This window comes from Macaca fascicularis, chromosome 14 (assembly GCF_037993035.2).
Source record: "Macaca fascicularis isolate 582-1 chromosome 14, T2T-MFA8v1.1".
Classification (NCBI taxonomy): domain Eukaryota; kingdom Metazoa; phylum Chordata; class Mammalia; order Primates; family Cercopithecidae; genus Macaca; species Macaca fascicularis.
This window is the reverse complement of record NC_088388.1, coordinates 75,273,984-75,298,967: the sequence shown is the minus strand read 5'-3', so window position 1 is coordinate 75,298,967 and position 24,984 is coordinate 75,273,984. Positions and strand designations below refer to the sequence as shown.

The 24,984-nt window shown below is 43.2% G+C and overlaps 1 protein-coding gene across 1 annotated transcript in view; it reads right to left on the bottom strand.

Moving 5' to 3' along the window:
* Positions 1-6,350: 6,350 nt before the first annotated feature.
* GVQW3 (GVQW motif containing 3) overlaps positions 6,351-24,984 on the bottom strand; it is a 30,436-nt gene continuing 11,802 nt past the window's right edge. Inside the window, exon 2 of the mRNA XM_065528743.2 lies at positions 6,351-8,669. Coding sequence (XP_065384815.1) covers positions 8,430-8,669 — 240 coding nt within the window. The 3' untranslated portion in view covers positions 6,351-8,429. The remainder of the gene's footprint in view (positions 8,670-24,984) is intronic.

Genomic DNA, 24,984 nt, shown 5'->3' with positions numbered 1-24,984 from the left:
CCCTTCATGTAAGGAGATCCAGTAAGAAAATGATTTCTGCTAGGTGGTCCTCTGCCCTTGCCCCTAGAGGGCACTAAAGGCAATCCGGCCTCTCCTACTGGATTTGATGGCCCAACACCAACATCAACTGATCCAAGATCCCTCTTCTTGGGCTTTGAGCCCTCAACTCAGGATGGGAGCTTGATTCTTCATAGCACCCAGGGCTATAACTGTGTCAGACCCTGATTCCCATCCCAGCTCTGCCACTTATGAGCAGTGTGACCTAAGGCAAAGCACTTAACCTCTGTTTGTTTGTTTGTTTGTTTGACAGAGTCTTGCTCTGTTGCCCAGGCTGGAGTGCAGTGGCCCAATCAAGGCTCACTGCAACCTCCACCACCCAGGTTCAAGCGTTTCTCCCACCTCAGCTTCCTGGGCAGCTGGGAGTACAAGTATGCACCACAATGCCCGGCTAATTTTTGTACTTTTAGTAGAGACTGGGTTTCGCCATGTTGGCCAGGCTTCTCTTGAACTCCTGACCTCAAGTGATTCTCCCACCTCAGCCTCCCAAAGTACAGGGGTGAGCCACCATGCCCAGCTGCTTTACCTCTCTTTGAATATCATCTGCCAGACCTGTAAAATGGGGTGCAACCTCATGTTTGCTACCTTTCCCTCAAACTCAGGCCTCTGGTCACTTGAAATGATCTGACATTACTGAACAGATCACAGTATCTCCCCCTCCAAGCCTTTATAGATTACTTTCCCTTCCGGAATCAATGCCAACCCCATTTCATCCTCACCAATCAGGATGGGGTTTAGGAAAGCATTTCCTCTTTCTCCACCTCCTGCCCACGGCTCAAATGATCCTAAAGCACCTTGGACTTACTTCTTTTGTTCTTTTAATGGTTTATCAGTATTGTTTTCAATATTTTTATTGATACATAATAGATGTATATATTTTGGGGGTACATGTGATAATTTAATACATTCATATAATTTGTAAAGATTGAATCAGTATAATTGGGATATCTGTCACATTAAATATTTGTCTTTTCTTTATGCTATAAATATTCAAATTATTTTCTTCTGTTTTGAAATATATAATACATTATTGTAAACTATAGTCACCCTACTGATCTATCTAACACTAGGTTTTATTTCTTCCATCAAACTGTGTGTTTGTACCCATTAATCAAGCTCTCTTCATCTCCCTTCCCTCCTACTCTTCCTGTCCTCTGGTAACCACCAATCTGCTCTCTATCTTCATGAGATCCAGTTTTTAAGCTCCCACATACGATATTTTTCTTTCTGTGCTTGGCTTATTTCACTTAACACAATGACCTCCAGTTCCATACATTTTGCTGCAAATGACAGAATTTGATTCTTTTTTATGGCTGAATAATATTCCATTGTGTATATGTACCACATATTCTTTATCCATTCATCTGTTAATGGATACTTAAATGGATTCTGTATTTTGACTGCTGTGAATAGTGTTGCAATAAACATGGGAATGCAGGTATCTCTTTGATGTATTGGTTTCCTTTTGGATAAGTACCCAGTCCTGGAATTGCTGGATCATATGGTGGTTCTATTTTTAGTTTTTTATGGAACCTCCATAAAGTTTTCCATAGTGGCTGTACTAATTTACATTTTCACTAACAGTGTATAAAGGTTCCCCTTTGTCCACATTCTTTCCAGCATTCATTATTCCCTATCTTTTTGATAAAGACCTTTTTAAAAATATTTATTTATTTATTTATTTATTTATTTTATTTATTTATTTTTTGAGACAGAGTCTTACTCTGTTGCCCATGCTGGAGTGCAGTGGCACAATCATGGCTCACTGAAGCCTTGACTTCCCAGGCTCAAGCAATTCTCCTATCTAAGCGTCCTGAGTAGCTGGGACTACAGGCATCCACCACCATGCCCAGCTAAGTTTTTGTGTATATTTTGTAGAGACAGAGTTTCACCATATTGCCCATGCTGGTCTCAAACTTCTGGACTCAAGTGATCCACCTGCCTTGGCTTCCCAAAGTTCTCGGACTATAGGCAGGAGCCACCACACCCAGCCTATAAAAGCCATTTTAACTGGGATACCTTGCACGTATTGCTATAATTGCATTGCTCTCCCAGGATGGGAACTTTTACTTGTCTTTCTTAACCACTAGGTTGTGAGACCACAAATTAAGAGGAAGGTCCCTGGACTTACTCATTGCTTTATCCTCAGAAAAATAAAGAGTGTTGAAATGTCATCACTGCAGTGAAGTGTTGTCAGTGAAGGGGAGCTCTAGTTTCCAATGAAGTTCCATGGGTGTTGCCTGGAGCCCCAGTAGCACCATGGAATCATTCACCTCCCTCCCTTCTCACCCCTGGAATCCCAACTTCAACAAATAGCAAGATGATTTCCTTCCTTGGGAGCTATCCCAGCAAGTGGAGCATTTCAATAAACAAATAATAAGTGTGGAACAAATGGAAGAGGGAAATGTGAGACCCCAAGAGGAGGATTGGAATGAGACTTGGCAAGAGGCTGTGAATACATCCAAGGCTGATAGATTTATTATTGAGAAGTTTGTTTTTCCTCATGGATCTTTCCTACCTCCAGTATAATAGCACGCAGGGCGGGACATAAAGCCAAAGTGATCTGGAGGAAGCAGGACACCTAAATTCATTTGACTTGGAAAGAGCTTTAAATTTTTACATTCTGTCTTCAAACACAGAGTTTCCCAATGGTCTTAGGGGGATGCGTGTACATTTATGCACATGTTCATCCTAGATTTTTGTTTCTTTCTCACAACATGCACACACATACATGCACACACACTTGGATACACAGAGATTGATTTTTTAAAAACAATCACATTCCCATGCTTCTCCAAGAAATTAGGTAGAAAAGAGACCCTTAAACTTCTTTTTTAAATTTTTTCTGGAGCTCAGGAGGATTTAGGCTTCCAGATTCTCATATTTCTCCAAGGTGAACCAAATGTTTCACTTCCATATTTCAGGGTCCCATTTCTTCCCATTTAATGCTCTAACTTTCCTGTAAGAAACTTGAGGCACCTGTGATTTCTACGAACATTGTAATTCTGCACCCACAGGATTAAAATTTGGGTTTGACTTTCAATGATCTTAGTCCCATAGCTATAATAGATTATATATTATATAATTAATGTCAATATTAATATAATTAACCTATTTATATATAGTTTTGTATATTAGTTATAAATACATATATATTTTAAAGCTATAATGGAAGCTCTCTGGTTCTCTGAACACGCCTAGAACTGAGAGTTTAGAATGCTGAGCTTGAATTTTTTTTTTTATAAGAACTTTGGCACCGTCAGAAGCAACTGATTCATCTTAAAATCCTTGGTCACAATTCTCACCTTAGTAGTGCATTTCAGCAGCCATTTGGTCTTCCAAAGACTTGCCTTTGAAGGCATTTCATCCCAGTTATTCACAAGGTGCTAGTTTAAGTAACTTTTGCTATTGCGTGCCATGGACTGCCGTGGACAGTTGTTGGGAAATACAGTTTGCCGACCTCCAAATATCCTTGTATATTCTTGTTTGTCCCAAACAGCAAGGACTAACCATTTTCTGACCCTGAATAGTTTATATAATTAGTCACAAAAGCAGTTAGGTAGGTAGGTCAAGGTGACCACAATGTGCAGCAATTCGCTCTCCAGGGAAAGGAGACTGGCTTGTGAACTGCTTGCTATAAAAGGTTCTGCCCTTAGCCCACGATTCCTTGGTGACATGACAGCCCCAAGGCATGCATAGCTGCCATCTGGGCCATTGTATTGACTCGTGGGATTTGAGGGCAAGGAAACTCGCTCTACCATGCTCTTGGCCCTTTTGTTTGCTATACTATCTTTTTCTGATCCACTGGGTCTTGCCTACTTTCAGCTCCCATAGAGTTGTGGCAAGCCAATTTGGAGTCCTGTTACTCCTTGTCATCTTCCATGAGGTTGGAACTCTTCCCTGATACAGTATCCCATTTTCTACTGGCAATGAAGTCATCATTGAATTCAAGCCCACTCAGGTCATATTACAATCCCAGATTCCTATCATGGAGGGTCAGTTTCCCATGACTGCTTTCATATCAAGTATTATATCAGCAGCTTCCTGTCAGGAAAACACATCATTCTAGATCTGTGCTGTCCAACACGGTAGCCATTAACCACGTGTGGCTATTAACATTTAAGTATTAAAATTAAGCAAAATTATATGTTACAAATTATATATCTTGAACAGGGTTCTGGGCCCCCTGGCTATATGCCAGGTACTGTCTTTTTAGTAACTGGATCTGATGGATCCTGGGAAGTTCCAGGGAATTCTAAGAGGCGGGGGGAGGGGGTGGGCGGGATGGCTGGTGCAGTGGCAACAGGGTACCCAGGGAGCTTGGGGGTGGTTCCTATTTACTAGCCAGTATAGAAATATTTCAACACTTTAATAACCAATACAGTCGAACGTACCTAATGCAGTCCTGTTGGCCGGGGTTATGACTATGTAAATGTTATTCATAATTAAGCCATATAGGGGTCTGTGAGTATATTTCCATTCTTGTTAAGATTTCAGTTTCTCCTACATTAATAATTGCCTTTTTGTTTTCTTTTGCTTAGTTTCTGTATCTCCATCACTAAGTCTTCTCTCAAACTCTTTGAAAGAACAGTATGATGACCAAATCTGTCAGGTCCAGCTATATCCCAGGCATTATGATGGCTTAACTATGGCTATCCATCAGATCCAGCTACTAAAAAGACAGTACCTGGCATATAGCCAGGGGCCCCAGAACCCTGTTCAAGAGGCCAGCGTTTGTTCAGATCAGTCAGTTTCTGTGCCAGTCAGCAGCCTCCAGTCCCTCCTGGGCACTGCCTTTGGCTCCCCCAAAAGGCAGACCTGAGCCTTGCTTGCTACACCTACCTGGCCCAGGGAGCCCCGCATGAGAACCATCCTGAGACTGTTCTGGTGCCACCTGGCTGCCAGGTAATAGCCAGCTACCCTCACTTCCCACATATCAGCCCCTGTCCCTGCGTGTTCCACCTGCCCCCAGGAGGCTCAAACCTCACCAGGAGAGACAGCAGCCCCGGAAGAGATGTTGGTATCTCAGAGGACAAATATATTTTAATGACTTCTGTGGTCATAATGTATAAACACTGCAAAATGATTAACCAAAAATTGTTAAATAATTGTAGATACAATTATATTAGATAATGGAGGAGGGAAGCGCTATTAGAGAAACCTTCCATTGTTCAAAGTCAGTAGATAATGTCTGAACCTTGGTGTTTCAGGAATACCCTTAAAAAAAAAAAAAAAAGACTAGGTCTATAATAAAAAGTGACGAACTCTGCTTGGGGGGATTGGAACTGGTTCACAGAGAAAGGGGTGTTTGAGCTGGGTCTTGAAGAGAGTATAGAAGTTCTCAGTTCCACAAAGGTTGAACTCTAAGGTGAGTGGGTATCTTAAAGGAAGAAAATTCTTGGGCAAGGGTGGTGAAGAATATTAGGAAGTACAAAGGCACAAAAGCATGGGAGCATCATTTTGGGGACAAACAATGAACTGTCCCATGGAGTGAGAAGTTCAGGAGCTATGTTAGGAGAAGACAATGGTAGAAATAAAGCAGAGACAGAAGTTTGTGACCAGAGCCCAGCAGCCTCCAATGTAGCCCAAGTGGTCCCCTTCCTCAAATTGGTGGCAGCATAACAGGTACAAATCCGAAAAGCAATTTGGAAATACACATCAGAAACCTTGAAAATGTTTCTATCCTCTATCCCAGTGATCCTACTCCTGGGGATTGTTCCTGAGAAAATACAATTTTTAAACCATAGAGTAAGCAGCACACACTGGTATTTTTTTTTTTTTTTTTTTGCATCATTATGGGAAATAGTGAAAAACTGCACAAAAACAAGTTTCATCAGAGGAGAATACTTAAGTAAAAGATAGCAAATTCACCCAGTGAATAATAAATATGCAGACTGGTATGCCTGTCATAATTTAGGTGGGCTCACCCAGCGGGCCTGCTGGGCCCAGTACCATAGGATGGTACTAATGCCATCCCCATCTTACAGATGCGGCTCAAAGAGATAGAATGATCTGCTCAGGGCTAGCTGGCTTCAAAGTAGAGGAGCTGAGATTCCAACCCACGTCAACATGATGGCAGAGCAGTCGGTGCTTTTCCTCTGCCACATGATGCCAGTTGTCGATGATGATCATGTTACCTGTGGAAAGTCCCTTTACATGACCCCTGGCATATTTCTTCAGTCTTGGGAGAACAATGCTAAGCCAGTGTGGACACGAGGGGCTGGCAATAAGTAGCAAAAGAGAAAAAAACTGTATGATACAAGGCTAAGCAATAAAAACAGAATACGTAGTTGTATCAGAAATAAAAGCGGTCAGAAAAATTATGCTCATGGACAACAGCAGGAAGGGGTAAGGAGAAATGGAAACAGATAATGTGTGAGTGGGTGCTCTCTTTCCTCTTTCTCTTATTGAAGTTTCCGTTCTTAACACTGTATTATTTGCACAATAAAAAAACAATTCACAATGAAAGATAGAAAGACAGAAAATACGAGTCCCTGGGGTGGCCCACGGCCATGCCTTGAGTCCAGCTGCAGCTCTAGGATTTCCAAAGCCATTCTGACAGCAGCACTCATAAAGAAGAAGCTAGTTCCTTTTGGATGAAGGGGGGAAGGAGAAAAATGTAGCGTGTGACCCATGCCAAGAGGCTTAAGTTCCTTGCCATCATGCTCCAGGGTTGGTGTCATTGCCACATCTGATCAAGCTCTTACCCTGGCTGGGGAGGTGTGCCTGTGACCTGGCACTTCCCAGTTCAAGAATTTTTGCATCTAATGGTATTGTTGATCCCTGTTCATTTGTTTCACCTCTGCTGGCTGGGGCTTGGGTTTGGCTTTGCTGGAGGAAGGGCCAATGTGGGATTCTCTCTAACTGAGGAACAGAGGCCAAGATGACTTTAGCCAGCAAAGAGAACAGTGAAACAGCAACATTTATGCCTGGGGTGCAGTGATTTTTCTTTGGTTCATGCTCACACCCCATACCTCATTTGATTTTATTCTACCCTTTAGATCACCATTCCTTTCCAGATTTCATACATTTGCCTATGCTGGTCTCTCTGTCTGGAATGCCCTGTCTCATTCTTCCTGACAGAGCTAAGCCCTGCCCATCCTTCAATACCACTTCATTGATGAACCTTTTTCCAATCTCCTTTTGGGGAATGAATCATTCTATCCTCTGGCTCCCAAAACACTTGATTTGTATCTTTCCTATGGCAATTGCATTTGTCTACAGTACATTATAATTATTTATGCCCATGTCTGTTTCTCCTACTAAATGGTGAGCTTCTCAAGGTGGCCAAGAAATATGTCTTACCCAACTCTGATCCCTCACACAATGTCTGGCATGTGGTAGGTGCTCAATCAATGTATGGAATGACATTAATTTACAATGGTTGAATTCTTCCTCTTTCTATGCATGGGCTCTCTGGGAAAGCTGTTGAGATTATAGGCAGATGACCAATTGGTTTTTATGTCCATTTGAAAGAGGCAGGAAGAGGAAGAGAGTTAAAGCTATCTGTGGATCCATATTCCAGAGATTTCAGCCAGTGCTCCTTAGGGGGATGATAACTGGAATAATAACTAACACGTGCAGAGGCTCTTACTTACACTTTCACACCCATTAACTCAGTTGAGTCACACAAGGGCTCATGGAGGTAGGTTGGTTGGGCAGTATTTGGCCTGTTCCAGTGTTACAGCTGAGGAAACCAAGGCTCAGAAAAATGAAGTGATTTGCAAGATTACATCAACTCAAAGTAGGGCTGGGACTCAAACCCAGATCTGTTGACTCCAAATTCCATGCTCTTGGAAATGCTGAGGTGACAAGGGCACAAGCAACTCTTCTCCTTGATAAAGGTTTGCAGAAGGAAGAAAGGAAGCCTATGGTTAACCTTGATGAAGTATACTTGCACCAGGCCCCAGTTGTTACCCTCATACATATTTACCTCTCATCCAGGGCAGAGACCATGCCTTCTCCATCATTTCTCTCTCCAAAGTTCAGGTCTTTGGCAAGCCTCACACTTTTGCTGGGTCTTGATTTTCAGGTCTAAAATGAGGAGGCTGAGCTAGAAGTTTAAATTGGGTCACATTCACACTGGCACCCAACACAAAGCCTGGCGCACAGTTTCCATCACCCTCTCCATGGATGACTCCCAGTTCCAACACTAGAGGCCTCCAGGACTCCAGCTGACATGATGCAGTGTGTACCCTACACGTTGCAGCCTCTTCCCAGGCTGGCTGTGGAAACTGAGCCTCCTCCAGACAGCAGGGCTGCTCCGCTCACGCGGATCAAGTCCGGAGCCTCATTAGTCATGTCAGATGACATAGTTAACACTTGGGGCCGGTACAGCCAGTTCATCAAAAGCTCCTATGTGCCTGGCTCCATCACCGCAGCTGAGGAACTACTGTATGTGAAGTAGGCAGTACATCAGAGGAACAGCGCCAGAGTGCTTCCAAATTGGTTTTGATTAATTGCATAGACCTGTCTTTAATTGGTGCCAGTGCAGCAGCCAGAGAACTTATGGGAAAGCAGGATGTTATGCTTTCATTCCCTGAAGTCCCATAAAGCAATGAAAGATGAGGAACAGAATCACTGCTCGTTGAAAATTCATAGACCGTGCAGACCTAGAAAACACAAATAAGTATCTGAATTGAAACCTAACCTCATTTGCCCAACTCATTGGAAGCCATGCATGTTCCCCTCTGCCCTGCCTGCCTGCCGAGATATGCAGCTGAGCAAAAGGTGTGATTTCTAAGAAACAAGTGCTTTAGCACAGAGACAGCATCCTCACCGCTCCCTCCTGGAATCGACGCCTGGAGGTATTTGGGAAGTTGCCTCCCCTCAGAAACGCCTCTCTTCAGCCCATCTCCATCCTATGAACTGTTACCAGAGACTGATTCACTTTGGGTGAAGCATTCATTCACACATTCATTCTTTCTTTTCTACCTCTTGGAGATTTAAGACATATGTATTGACCACGTACTAAATACAAAGCACTGTTCTGGTGTCATAAGGAATATAGTAGAATGAAAAAAAAAAAAAAAAAAAAGACGCTTTTCCCAGGAAAATTATTATATAGGAGAAAAGAGAGGACAGATGAACTGATGCATGATGAGTGACATCACATAAAAGAGGAACCATTGGGATTTGGCATCAAGAAGACTTGCGTTCAAATCTCAGTTCTGTTTCTTCTTACTGAGCCACCTCAGATAATCACTTTAATTCTCTAAGTTCCTCTCTTTTTGGGAGGCTGGAGTGCAGTGGTGCAATCACAGCTTACTGCAGCCTCCAACTCCTGGGCTCAAGTGATCCTCCCATCTCAGCCTCCCGAGTAGCAGGGGCTACAGACATGCACTACCACACCCAACTTTTTCTTATTTTTTTTTTTTTTTTTAGAGATAGGGGTCTTACTCTGTTGCCCAGGCTGGTCTTGAACTCCTGGGTTCAAGTGATCCTCCTGCCTCAGCCTCCCAAAGTGCTGGGATTACAGGCATGAGCCACTGAGTCTGGCCTGAGTTTTAATTATAGAATAAAATAATGATACTTACTGCACATGTCGACTGTGAGACTTGTAAGAATGAGCAGGGTGGAAAGTACCCAGCACAGGGCCTGGCACTGATCAATAAATTGTTGCCAATTCCAAATAAGCATCACTAGTGAGGCTCTGATAGGGTGCTGGGTGACAGTTCAGTATTCAAGGAACAAACTATTACTGATCACAGACTCTATGCCAGGTTCTATCCTGGACATTAGGGATTTAGATAGGAAGCTCAGTCCTGCCCTTGAATGAGACTGAGGTCCACTAGGGAGTCACAGTGATTTAAGGTGGTAAGAATGGCAAAGTGTCACAGGTGTGTTCACAGAAGTCTACTCAGGGAGCAGTGAGGAGAAAAGGAGATACGGGTCACCTCTACCTGGGAAATCAGGATAGATTCGCCTAAAGAGGCAATGCTGGAACTACGTCCTGACACATAAGAGGATTTTCATTTATAGATAAAGAAGGAAGCATTTTCCATGAACAAGGCCACAGTTTCCTTCCTTTTGTTCCTAGAGCAAACAGGGGTTACCCCCATAGAATCTTGGAATTAGCTGTTCTCTTTGTATAGAAAGTTCTTCCCCTAAATTTTCCCAAAGCTGGCTCCTTGACATTTATAACCCGATATTTTATTTTTTCGTTTGTTTATTGTATATCTCTCCTACTAGAATGACAGGTCCGTGAGAGCCTGAGATCCTGGCTATATTTTCCTCCACTCTGTTACCACATCTAGAACATTGCCTGGCATATAGTAGGCATTCAGTATACATTTGTTGCATAAATAAACAACAGGAGGCACAGGAGGGCATACTGAAATTGAGGACCTATTCTAAGCACACTGCCTGGCATGTAGCAGACACTGAATTTTCTTTCGTAAAATTAAATAATGGGAAATGCCTGAAGCATAGGCCAGAGGAACTGAAGTGGAAGGTAATAGAAGAGGTGGCCTCTGAGCTGCACCTGGGAAGAATGACAATGTGATAGGGATGCTAGGAAGGGGATCGGGAGGATTAAATCATAGAACTTTTAAGTCCCTTCCAATCTTGAGCTTCTGAGAATTTCTCCCGAACAAATAATCTCTTGTCACCCTTCCTGATCCCCTCACTCACACCCCTCCTTTCCACTCCACCCTGTCTGGAGGCTGTAAGGACATCTGACGCACCATTTCCTGCCAATGTAAATCATAGACTGCTGTGTGATACTCATTCGCAGGTTTTACCATCCCCAGATGGAGATGGCCCCAAATCTCAGGGTGGAGGCCTCAAGCAAAGCCAGCCTTACCACAGGGTGGCAAATAAGGGGGAACTGTTTACCCACCAGCACCTTCCTGGCCCTGCTCCCAGATAATTTTATTTCCTCTGGTCCTGGATCTGCTCCTTAGTTGGATGCACCTCAGTTCACTTGCTGGAGCACTGATGTGTGACTGTTTAACTGCTGCTGCTTCCTGTCCCAGGGATCCTGGGCTTCAGGGAGCATGGGAAAGAGACAAGAAAGAGAGCTTTATATGAGGTAAGCCTTGACAGTAATCATAAAAGTCAAAGACTAACTTACACTTAGATAGTGCTTCACAGTTTACAAAGCCCTAGAGGACCCCTATTCATCCTTCAAGGCCCGAACAAATGTTACCTCTTTTCACTAACCTTCAACTCTCCCAGGCAGAGCTAATCCTTTCCTCCACACTTGATAAAACCTCCATGATAGCCCTTACTGCTTTGTAATAAACGTATCTGTGTACGTGTCTCGTTTCCTCCACTAAACCATCAGAACCCTGGGGACAGATCTCTTTTCTCCCAGTAAAACACATTTCTTTCTTTCTTAAAAAGTAATTTTAATGTTCATTATACATATTTTCTAACTATAAAAATAATATTTACAGTTATAATAATAAAATTATATATATAAAAGCATAATGAAGCAAATTGAAAATCACTTATAATTTCATCACCCAGATCAAACCACTGGTAACGTTTTGGATATATCTTGAGGGCTTTTTTTTAGCATACAGAAAGTAAAAATGGGACCATATAATGCATGTGGTTTTATAGTCTGATTTTATCACCTATCTTACTGTGAACATCTTCAAACATCATTGACAGTTCTTTAAAAACATCATCTTAAATAGCTGCATTATTTCTTTTTCTTTTTTCTTTTTTTTGAGACGGAGTCTGGCTCTGTCGCCCGGGCTGGAGTGCAGTGGCTGGATCTCGGCTCACTGCAAGCTCCGCCTCCCGGGTTCACGCCATTCTCCTGCCTCAGCCTCCTGAGTAGCTGGGACTACAGGTGCCCGCCACCTCGCCCGGCTAGTTTTTTGTATTTTTTAGTAGAGATGGGGTTTCACCGTATTAGCCAGGATGGTCTTGATCTCCTGACCTCGTGATCCGCCCATCTCGGCCTCCCAAAGTGCTGGGATTACAGGCTTGAGCCACCGCGCCCGGCCAGCTGCATTATTTCTCTTAATGAGTATGCCATAATTTTCTTAACAATTTCTCCATTGTGGGGTATTTGGGTTATTTCCTTCTTTTTACTATTTTCACAAATAAGTCTGCAATGAATAGCTGTTACATAAATCTTTGTCTGCATCTCTGTTTTCCTAAGAAAGATTCCTAAGAAATCTTCCTAGAAGATTCATTCCTAGGTCAACTGGTTTAAATTTTTTTTTTTTTTTTGAGAGGGAGTCTTGCTCTGTCGCCCAGGCTGGAGTGCAGTGGCATGATCTCAGCTCACTGCAACCTCCACCTCCCAGGTTCAAGCGAGGCTTCTGCCTCAGCCTCCTGGGTAGCTGGGATTACAGGCATGCACCACCATACCCAGCTAATTTTTGTATTTTTAGTAGCGACGGAGTTTTACCATGTTGACCAGGCTGGTCTCGAACTCCTGACTTGTGATCTGCTCACCTTGGCCTCCCAAAGTGTTGGGATTACAGGTGTGAGCCACTGCGCCCAGCCCGCTTTAAACTCTTTAAAGCTTCGTGATGCTCATTGCCAAATTGCTCTGAGAAAAAAATATCAATTTATAAATTTCACCAACGCAACAACATGTCTCACCTGACCAACATTATAATCCATTTGTATCTTTACCAAGTCCAGTGTCCTTTTCACAATGTCTCACAAGTTAAGTAATTTTTCTTAAACATAGCAGAAATTATACAACCAAACTTAGAGGTATCCTCTTCCAAGATGTCAACCTGGGTGGGCATATTTATTTATTTATTAATTCATTTTATTTTTTTGAGACAGAGTCTCACTCTGTAGCCCAGGCTGGAGTGCAGTGGCGCTATCTCGGCTCACTGCAAGCTCCGCCTCCGAGGTTCACGCCATTCTCCTGCCTCAGCCTCCCAAGTAGCTGGGACTACAGGCGTGCACCTCCACGCCCGGCTAATTTCTTGTATTTTTAGTAGAAACGGGGTTTCACTGTGTTAGCCAGGATGGTCTCAATCTCCTGACCTTGTGATCCACCCACCTCAGCCTCCTAAAGTGCTTGGATTACAGGCATGAGCCACCGCGCCTGGCCCGGCATATTTATTTAAACAGTGCTTCCACTGCTTTAAACATTTCTTTTTTATTTGAAAATTGGCTGCAAAGCAGACAACACATTTTTTTGCATCTAAATTACAATACACTCTGTCTTCAGGGAATGATTTTTGATTTTTGGCAATAGTCAAAAGTCACTTGAAGTTCGTGAGATGAGAAGCTACAGCTGGGTTTGGGGTCAGAAATGAAGTGCAGTATTACAGTAATGAGATTGAAGTCTTTTGCAACTTGTAAAGCAAGTCCCAGAGGAGTTCTGGGCAGTAGTGGCATCATCAGAATAAAGGCTGAGCCTTTTAGCATGACCATTCCAAAGCGGCTGCACTCAGGTGGAGGAATGACTCTAGCACACAGTTATGGAACCTCCTCTCATGACTTCATCGTTACTCTGTGGATAGCCCCAGGACCAGGTGTCAACTTATTTCAGAACTGAACTCCAGGCCAGGTGTGGTGGCTCACACCTATAGTCCCGGCATTTTGGGAGGCCTAGGTGGGTGGATTGCTTGAGCCCAGGAGTTTGAGGCCAGAGTGGGCAACATGGTGAAACCCTGACTCTATAAAAAATGCAAAAATTAGCGGGCATGGTGATACATGCCTATAGGCCCAGCTACTCAGGAGGCTGAGGTGGGAGGATCACCTGAGCCCAGGAGGTAGAGGCTACAGTGAGCTGTGATTGAACCACTGCATTGTAGCCTCAGTGACATAGGGAGAGCCTGTCTCAAAAAAAGTAAAAAAGAACTGATCTCCAGACCAGGCATGGTGGCTAATGCCTGTAATTCTAGCACTTTGGGAGACTGAAGGAGGAGGATCACTGGAGCCCAGGAGTTCAAGACCAGCCAGGGCAACATAGTGAGACCCTGTCTCTACAAAAAAAATTTTTTTTAAAATTAATTAGCCAGGCATGGTAGCATGCACCTGTTGTCCTAGCTACTTGGAAGGCTGAGGCAGGAGGATCACTGGAGGCTGCAGCGAGCTACAATCCACTGCACTACAGCCTGGACAACAGCACTGATCTGATCTCCTTCCCTCTTCTTTCTTCCTCAAGTCCACTCGGACCTGATGTGACTCCAAGACAATATTTTAGAGGGGCAGTTTAAGGGGAGGGCGGAACATGGCATGGCAATGGAAAGAGCCTTCAGACTTCAGTCAGAAAGAAATGAGTCTGTTGTGTGGCTCAGCCTGTGCCTTTTGCCAGCTGTGTGATAGGTCCCATTAGTAAAGGAGGATGCTACCTACTTCCAAGGACTGTTTGGGAAAATGGAGAATATACATATAACCACACGTAGACACACAAACACGCACAGTCATACCAAATAGCTAATGCTTATTGAGTACCGACTCCATGCCAAATACATACTGTGCTTCCTATGCACATGGCAGACCCTGTTGACTGGCTACCCAAAAGTCATTTGCTCCTTGTTACCTACCACTGCAGCTCCCTTGGGCCAATGAGATTTAATAGAACTCTGCTGGGAGTTACTGGGAGAGCTTTTGCTTTCCTGATGAAACAGGACTGCTGAGTCTGAACTGTCTGTGCCTCCCAACCCCTGCTTGCCTTGAACTTGGAGGTGAGGGCTGGGTGTCACAGTCATCTTGTAACCAAGATGGAAAGACCAAAGTAGCACCTTTGGAATTCTTGTTATGCTAGAAAATAACTACCTATTTAAGTCACTGTTAGTTATCATTACTTGCAGCTAAAAATATTGCAATATACATGCATAAAAAGTGTCCACACATAATCAATGCTCAATAAAGGGTAGCTATTTGTACTCATTAAAGTTCCCATCCTGTAGAGACTTGAAATGCCTTCTTTTTCTTCAGTTAGACCTCAGTCATCCCCATTGATCCCCTGCACCTTTGCAGGGCACCTACTCAGGACCAGGCTTTGTGCAAGATGCACAGGGTAAGAGGTGCCCCCAATCTAAGGAAGGAAGTGAAAAGCCTGAGAGTATGCCAGTCTCTGCTAAGACATGGCCCAAACCCAGAAGGACTCAACAGGTAAGTCCTACCGTGGCCTGGGCTTCCTCCTTCTGCCTGAGGCAGACCAAAGATTATGTGCGGGATGCTTGGTACGTCCCCTTCACTGCCCACCTCCTGCAGAAGCTTGGAGATGCTTCTGGGTGGTGGAGGAAATGCTTATTGACTTCCACATCTTTCCAGCCAAATGCTCCTACCAGGGGCTCCCAGTCTCAAGACAGCCTGGCTTCACCTGCTTGCTGTTTACGCCCATAGGAAACAGGAGGAATCTTTTTCAGAATATTTGCTCCAGCAAAAATTGTCCATAAAGGCTAACAATGGAGAGAAGGCAGACGTACTGAGCTACCTTTTAGATGCCTGGATGTCCCACATGGGATTTTATAGAGAAACAGATTGACACACAAAACCTATTTCCGCACTTAAAGTTGTATGGCTTTAAGCAGTTTAGACAACCTTTCTGAGCTTCAGTTTTCTTATTTGTAAAATGGAGATGGCTGGTCCAAAGGTAGTGAGTTATCTCAATCGATTGTTCACAGTCAATCACAGATTGAACTCCTCGTTCTACTCCTTCCCTCTTTCTCACTACTAAACTTAACTAGTCTAAAATAAATAAATAAATAAACAAACAAAATGGAGATGTGACAGCCAATTTTGTGTGTTCACTTGACTGAGTCCTGGGGTACTCAGATAGATTGGAAAACATTATTTCTGGGTGTGTCTGTGGGGATGTTTCTGGAAGAGATTAGCATTTGAATTGGTAGAATGAGTAACGAAGAGGTACCCCTTCATTAGGATGTGCATGGACATCATCCAATTCATTGAGGACCTGAATAGAACAAAAAGATAGGAGAAGGGCAAATTTGTTCTTGCTTCTTGAGCTGTGACATCTATCTTCTCCTGCCCTTGTGCACCAGCACTCCTGGCTCTTCGGCCTTTGGACTCAGACTGGAGTTTACACCTGGTTTTGGCTGGGCATGGTGGCTCATGCTGATAATCCCAGAGCTTTGGGAGGCCAAAGCAGGAGGATCCCTTGAGACAAGGAGTTCAAGACCAGCCTGGGCAACATAGTGAGGTTCCGTCTCTACAAAAAATAAAAATAAAAAATTATTTGGGCATGGTGGCACATGCCTGTAGTCCCACCTACTCAGGAGGCTGAGGCGGGAGGACTGCTTGAGCCCAGGAATGCAAGGCTGCAGTGAGCTAAAATCGTGCCACTATACTCCAGCCTGGGTGCCAGAACAATATCCTGTTTCTAAACAAACAAACAAACAAACAACAAAACCCACTAAACTCTAGTTCTCAGGTCTTCGTCTTTGGGCTTGGACTAGAACACCACCATTGGCTTTCCTGGGCTCCAGCTTGCAAATGGCAGTTCAAAGGACTTCTCAGCCTCCATAATCACAATAAATCATATGACAGAATAAATCTATTTACATATATCTCCTAATGGTCCTGTTTCTCTGGAGAACCCTAATACAGGAGATTATGTCTACCTCCAAGGCCGGGAGTGGTGACTCATGCCTGTAATCCCAGCACTTTGGGAAACCGAGGCAGGCAGATCATGAGGTCAGGGTTCCAGACCAGCTTGACCAACATGGTGAAACCCTGTCTCTACTAAAAATACAAAAATTAGCCGGGTGTGGTGGCACGCGCCTGTCTCCTTTTCATGGAAGAAAAGCAGACTGCCCTTTCTAATAGTGCGATGTATTTTATCCCATGTATTTTATATATCTATATATATATAAATAAAATAGAAGGCATAATAAAGGATAATAAAGGAACAGAATAGTATGGAGGAGAAAGAGTTGGGAAATTTGAAAAAGAACTATATAGAACTTCCAGAAATAAAAACATAATTACTAAAATTAAAGACTCAAAGATGAGTTAACCTACATATTCGAGCTAGCTGAAGAGGGAATCTGAAGAGACATTTTGAGGACATGACCCAAAATGGAGTAAAGAGAGATAAACAGAGAAAACCTGAACAAGAATTTAAGAGAAATTAAGAATAAAAAGAGAGACAAACAGATGTCTCATAGGAGTTCCAGAAAGATTTAACAGAGGGACCGGGTGCAGTGGCTCATGCCTGTAATCCCAGCACTTTGGGAGGCTGAGGTGGGCAGATCACCTGAGGTCAGGAGTTCGAGACCAATCTGGTCAAATGGTGAAACCCTGGCTCTACTAAAAATACAAAAATTAGCCAGGCGTGGTGGCGTGCACCTGTAATCCCAGCTGCTCAGGAGGCTGAGCCAAGAGAATCACTTGAACCCAGGAGGCGGAGGTTGCAGTGAGCTGACATTGCGCCATTGCACTCCAGCATCGGCGACAAGGGTGTGAGACTCCATCTCAAAAAAAAAAAAAAGGGCTAGGCGCAGTGGCTCACGCCTGCAATCCCAGCACTTTGGGAGGCTGAGGCAGGAGGATTATCTGAGGTCAGGAGTTCAGGACCAACCTGGCCAACATGGTGAAACCCTGTCTCTACTGAAAAATACAAAAATTAGCTGGGCGTGGTGGCAGCTGCCTGTAATCCCAGCTAATCGGGAGGCTAAGATGGGAATTGCTTGAACCTGGGAGGCGGAGGTGGCAGTGAGCAGAGATCACGCCAATGCACTCCAGCCTGGGTGACCAGAGCGAAACTCCATCTCAAAAAAAAACCAAAGATTTAACAGAGGGAATGGTGGAAAATCATTATTTAAAATATTATGGGGTTCTTCAGAGAAACAGGAAACAGAACCAACAAGATATGTGTGTGTGTGTGTGTGTGTGTGTGTGTGTGTGTGTGTACAGAGAGAGAGAGAGATTTATTATAAGGAATTGGCTCACGCAATTATGGAGGCTGAGAAGTTCCAAGATCTGTACCTGGCAAGCTGTAGACCCAGGAGAGCCAACAGTGACTTTCCAGCCTGTGTCCAGAGGCCTGAGGAAAAGGAGAGCCAGTGGTGTAAGTTCCAGTTCAAAATCCTGCAGTCTTGAGACCCAAAAAAAGAGCTGATGTTTCAGTTTGAGTCTGGAGGCAGGAAAAGACTGATGTCCTATTTCGAGCAGCCAGGTAGGAGGAGTTTCCTCTTACTTGCAGGAGAGTCAGCCTTTTTGTTCCATTCAGGCCTTCAACAATTGAATGAGGCCCCTTCGCATTATTAGAAAGGGCAGTCTGCTTTACTCAGCCTATTGATTCAAATGTTAACGCATCCAGAAACACCCTCCCAGACACACCCAGAATAATTGTGTGACCAAATATCTGGGCACCCCGTGGCCCAGTCAAATTGACAAATACAATTAACCATCATGAATTATTGATAATTTTCCAAAACTGGAGAAACATACCAAGACAGTAAATAAACAGTCCAGGCACGGTGGCTCATGCCGGTAATCCCAGCACTTTGGGAGGCCAAGGTGGGTGGATCATTTGAGGTCAGGAGTTCGAGATCAGCCTGGCCAACATGGTGAAACCCCATCTCTACTAAAAATACAAAAATTAGCCAGGCAGTGGTGGTGCATGCCTGTAATCCCAGTTACTCAGGAGGCTGAGGCAGAAGAATCACTTGAACCTGGGAGGTAGAGGTTGCAGTGAGCTGAGATTGTGCCACTGCACTGCAGCCTGGGTGACAGAGTGAGACCCTGTCTCAAGTAAAATAAAATAAAATAAAATAAAATAAAATAAAATAAAAGAATAAATAATTACATGACTAGTCACATACTGATGAAACTGCAGAACCACAAGGCAAATACAAAAGTCTGCAGTGACAAGGGTCAGATTATCAAAAGAAATGTTAACTACAATGAAATCAGCTTTCTCATCAGCAACAATGGGAACCAGGAGACAGTAGGATAATATCTTCAAAGTGTGCACAAAAAACAGATCTCAAACCAGAATCCTATACACAGTCAAATTAACAAGTGAGAGCCAAACTTACAGACATTTTCTGATGAACAAAGACAGTTTACCTCACAGAAACTTGCTGGAAGTATTTTAACACATTAACAGATACACTTCTATAAGAAAATTGAGGCCGGGTGCGGTGGCTCAAGCCTGTAATTCCAGCACTTTGGGAGGCCGAGACGGGTGGATCATGAGGTCAGGAGATCGAGACCATCCTGGCTAACACGGTGAAACCCCGTCTCTACTAAAAAATACAAAAAACTAGCCGGGCGAGGTGGTGGGCGCCTGTAGTCCCAGCTACTTGGGAGGCTGAGGCAGGAGAATGATGTAAACCCGGGAGGCAGAGCTCGCAGTGAGTTGAGATCTGGCCACTGCACTCCAGCCTGGGCGACAGAGCGAGACTCCATCTCAAAAAAAAAAAGAAAAGAAAAGAAAAGAAAATTGAATTCAGGCTGGGCATGGTGGCTCATGCCTATAATCCTAGCACTTTAGGAGGCTGAGGGGGGAGGATCGCTTGAGGTCAGGCGTTCAAGACCAACCTGGCCAGCATAGCAAGACCAACTCCATTAAAAAAAATTTTTTTTAAAGAAAATTGAGGCCAGGCACAGTGGCTCACACCTGTAATCCCAGCACTTTGGGAGGCCGAGGCAGGCAGATCACCTGAGCTCAGGAGTTCGAGACCACCCTGGGCAACATGGTGAAACCCCGTCTCTACTAGAAATACAAAAAATTAGCTGGGCGTGGTGGTGTGCACCTGTAGTCCCAGATACTCGGGAAGCTGAGGCATGAAAATCACTTAAGCCCTGGAGGCAGAGCTGCAGTGAGCTGAGATTGTACCACGGCACTCTAGCTTGGCAGCTTGGGTTACAAAGTGAGACTCTGTCTCGAAAGAAAAAAAAAAAAAAAAAAGAACAAAGAAAATATAATGCAGAAAGAAGTAGTAGCATGTAAGGTGTGGGATACAAGTGAGGCACTGAAGCTAGATCTCATCAGCCCAGATAGCAGACTGTTAAAACTTTCAGGAATTTTGAGAATTGGTTGTTACACAGTCATTTTCTTTCTTTTCTTTTCTTTCTTTCTTTCTTTTTTTTTTTTTTTTTGAGACAGAGTCTCACTCTATGACCCAGGCTAGAGTGCAGTGGTGCCATCTTGGCTCACTACAACTTCTGCCTCCTGGGTTCAAGGGATTCTCCTACCTCAGCCTCCCAAGTAGCTGGGACTACAGGCACAAGTCACCACGCCAGGCTACTTTTCATACTTTTGTAGAGATGGGGTTTCACCATGTTGGCCAGGCTGGTCTCAAAACTCCTGACCTCAGATGATCCACCTGCCTCAGCCTCCCAAAGTGCTGGGATTACGGGCATAAGCCACCTCATCCAGCCCATTTTCAAAAATTAAATTATGTAAACTTACAGTTAAATGAATCACTTTAAATATAAAGGTCAAAAATCCTTACAATACATGTCTTAATTATTTTACCACATTATGCTATTATCCATGCAACTTTTATTTGTATCTCCTGTGTTTATACAGTAGACATACTATGGAATGGTGTACTGCTCTGCATCTCTTCCCAACTCTACATTCAATGTGCCACATTGGTAATTTGAATATTTACACTCTAGAAATTAACAAATGTTACAAATCAGAGATCCCCAACCCTACCAAATGAAAACTGGTGTTAAATATTTACCAGCATACCACTGAATACAAGAAATAATGAATTATTTATGAATACCACTCCTAGGTGTATACCCAAGGGAATTAAAAATATATGTTCACAAAAAACTTGTACATGAACATTCATAGCAGTATTCTGCATAATAGCCAAAAGGTGAAAACAACCTAAATGTCCATCAACTGATAAATAAATAGAATGTGGTAGATCCACACAATGGAATGTTATTCAGCCATAAAAAGGAATGAAGGGGCTGAGTGTGGTGGCTCACTCCTGTAATCCTAGCACTTTGGGAGGCTGAGGTGGGCGGATCACGAGGTCAAGAGACCGAGACCATCCTGGCCAACATGGTGAAACCCCGTCTCTACTAAAAATGCAAAAATTAGCTGGGCATGGTGACACGCACCTGTAGCCCCAGCTACTCAGGAGGCTAAGGCAGGAGAATCGCTTGAACCCTGGAGGTGGAGGTTGTGGTGAGCTGAGATCGCCATTGTACTCCAGCCTGGGCAACAAGAGCGAAACTCCGTCTCAAAAAAAAAAAAAAAAAAAAAAAGGAATGAAGGACTGACCCATGCTCCAACATGGATGAACCTTAAACACATTCGGCTAAGTGAAAGAAGCCAGACATAAAAGGCTACATATTACGATTTCATTTATATGAAATCTCCAAAATAGGCAAATCCATGGAGACAAAAAGTATATGAGTGGTTGCCAGGGGATTAAAGAAAATGAGGAGACTGCTAATGGGTAGGGGGTTTCCTTTTGGAATGCTGTAACTGTTCTAAAATTAGTGGTGATGGTTCTACAATTTTGTAAATATACTAATGATTTTATTGGATATGAATTATATTTCAGTAAAAAGAGAGAAAGATAGGCAACAAAACTGGTAGGCAGGTTTATAAATCTAAATAAACACTGGCTGTTAAAACACCTAATTTGAGCCCAGGCATGGTGGTTCATGCTTGTAATCTCAGCACTTTAGGAGGCCAAGGTGGGATGACTGCTTGACCCCAGGAGTTCGAGACCAGCCTGGGCAATGTGATGAAACTCTATCCCTACAAAAAAGTACAAAATTAGCTGGGTGTGGTGGCATGCATGTGCAGTCTCAGCTACCTGGGGAGCTGTGGTGGGAGGATCCCTTGAGTCCGGGAAGCATAGTTTGCAGTGAGCCAAGATCATGCCACGGTACTCCGGCCTGGGCAACAGGAGTAAGACCCTGTCTCAAAATAAATAAATAAATAAATAAAATAATAATAATAATAGCACAGAAACATTAAAAGGATGGGAAAATATACTAGGCAAATGCTAAGCAAAATAATGCAATATTGACAGATTTTAAGTTGAAAATAATTACTAGGGAAAAAGAATCATAAGATAATGATAATGACAAAAGGAAAAGTTGACCAGGAAGATATATCCCAGAACCTCTGAGTACCACCTGGCAACACTGCTTCCAAATATACAAAGCCCCCTCAAGTCTTCAGCATGCATGTAAGGAAACTACCAGAGGCCAGAGAAAGAACTACCTAAAAGGATTAGAAGGAACTATTTTTGGAGATCACACAGGTCCACTTCCTATTCCTAACATCTAGAGTGGCAAGACATATTTCATAAGGTTTCAGGTGCCCTCAACACTGGGGCAAAATTAGCCCTAGACTAATATTACTCTGGTCTCATCTAACAAAGCTTAAAAGTAGTAGCCAAAAACTGTTTCCAAAAGTCAGTCAACTGAAACTGAGGGAGATAGGTAAAATTGGTAGATAAAGTCATTAAAACCATTATAACTGTATTCCATGTGATCAATAACCTAGAGAAAAAAATTGAGCGTGTTAAGTAGAGACATGGAAGATATCAAAAAAACCCAAATTCTGGTAGCAATACACTCATTGCCCATATCTTCTAAACACCATTCTCCAATAAAATGAACCAGGGCTAGAGAGAAATCGAGAATAGAGAAATGGCTGGTCACAGGTGTGGAGAGGCAAAAAACAAGATAATCTTGGAGTATATTGTAGTACCAGAAGGTAAGGACCTGCTAAGAAAAAACAAAAGGTTACGAGCACATCAAAGGGACACAGAAGCCAACCTGAAAAAACATCCAATGGCCAAAGCTGGAACAACTTGAGCAACAAAATAAATAACACAGTATGGGATTATTACTCAAAATATAAAACAGACATACATGAGTCCAAACATATCCATAGAGATAGAAAGTTGATTAATGGTTGCTGGGGCCAAGGATAAGAAAGAATGGAGAATGACTGCTTAATGAGTATAGGGTTTCCTTCTAGTGTGATGAAAATGTTCTGAACTAGATAGTGGTGATGGTTGCACAGCACTGTGAATGCACTAAATGCAACTGAGATGTACACTTTAAAGTGGTTAAAATGGTGAATTTTGTCATATGAATTTTACCACAATAAAAAAATTACCAGAAAAATCCCTTCTTTCATTCATCTATCAAACATTTATTGAGCAGTTCCAGGCAAGGTTTATTCTGGGTGCAGGGAACACGGAAGAATCAGATGTGGGCTTGGCTTTTAGGAGGTCCTGGGCTGGTAGGGAAGAAAAACATCCTGCAAACAACTAAGTTCAGTTAAGTGTTACAGTTTTCTTGACGTCAGAATGTGCATTGCTACAATCAGATATCATCTCACCCCAGTTAAAATTGCTTTTATTCAAAAGACAGGCAATAATGAATGTTGGCAAGGATGCGGAGAAAAGGGAACCCTCATACACTGCTGATGGGAATGTAAATGAGTACATCCACTACAGAGAACAGTTTGAAGGTTCTGCAAAAAACTAAAAATAGAGCTACCATATAATCTAGCAATCCCATTGCTTGGTATATACCCAAAAGAAAGCAAATCGGTATATCAAACAGATACCTGCACTCCCATGTTTTTTTGCAGCACTATTCACAATAGCCAAGATTTGGAAGCAGCCCAAGTGTCCGTCAACAGACAAATAGATAAAGAGAATGTGGCATATGTACACAATGGAGTGCTATTCAGTCATTAAAAAGAATGAGATTCTGTCATTTGCAACAACATGGATGGAACTGGAGGTCATTATGTTAAGTGAAATAAGCCAAGCACAGAAAGACAAACCTCTCACTTACTTATAGGAGCTAAAATTAAAATAAATGAACTTATGGATATAGAGAGTAGAATGATGGTTACCAGAGGCTGGGAAGGATAGTGGAGGGTGGGGTGGGGGGAAGAAGGGATGGTAAATGGGTACCAAAAAATAATTAGAAAGAATGAATAAGATCTAATATTTGATAGCACAGCAGGGTGACTATAGTCATAATAATGTAATTGTACATTTAAAAATAACTAAAGGAAGCCTGGGCGTGGTGGCTGACGCCTGTAATCCCAGCACTTTGGGAGGCCAAGGCAGGCAGATCACCTGAGGTCAGGAGTTCAAGACCAGCCTGGTCAACATGGTGAAACCTTGTCTCTACTAAAACACAAAAATTAGCCAGGTGTGGTGGCATGCACCTGTAATGCCAGCTACTCGGGAGGCTGAAGCACGAAAATTGCTTGAACCCAGGAGGTGGAGGCTGCAGTGAGCCGAGATGGCACCATTGCACTCCAGCCTAGGTGACAGAGCAAGACTCCTCTCAAATAATAATAATAATAATAACTAAGAATATAATTGGATTGTTTGTAACACAAAGGATGAATGCTTGAGGTGATGGATACCCCATTTACCCTGATGTGATTATTATACATTGTATGCCTGAATCAAAATATCCAATGTACTCCATAAATATATACACCTACTATGTATCCACAAAAGCTAAAGCTAAAAAAATAAAATAAAGAATGTGCATTGTACATGATGGTGGGGGAGGGCAGCTGCTTCACTGAGTGGGTTGGTGGGTGGTGGGGGAGAACAGCAATGGTGAGACTGAGGCTTGAGTCCAAAAGGGGAGTTTGCCAGGTGGATGGCAGGAGAGAGGGATTCCAGGCACAAAGTGGGGCATGATTGAGCAAGCTCAAAAAGTTGGTGTCCAAAGCCTCCAGTTTTCAGCAAACTCCAAGCCAAATAGCATAGGAGCAGTGTAGGGGATGGTCTTCAGACGGTGAGGTGAGAGGTGGGTGGCCACCCCTGTCCAGTTGCAGTAGGTGACAGTATGAGATGTTGGGGAAACCACATGGACCTGCTCAGGGTCAAAGAAAGCATGATTCCAAGATTGGGTCACTGGGTGGGTGGTAGGTACTGCCCATCCTTAAGGTGAGCCTGCAGGAACATTCTGTTCAGGAGGTCAAAGTAGAATAAAATACACAGTCCCCTAATTGTATCCCCTCATACTACACCCATCACCTCATTTTAT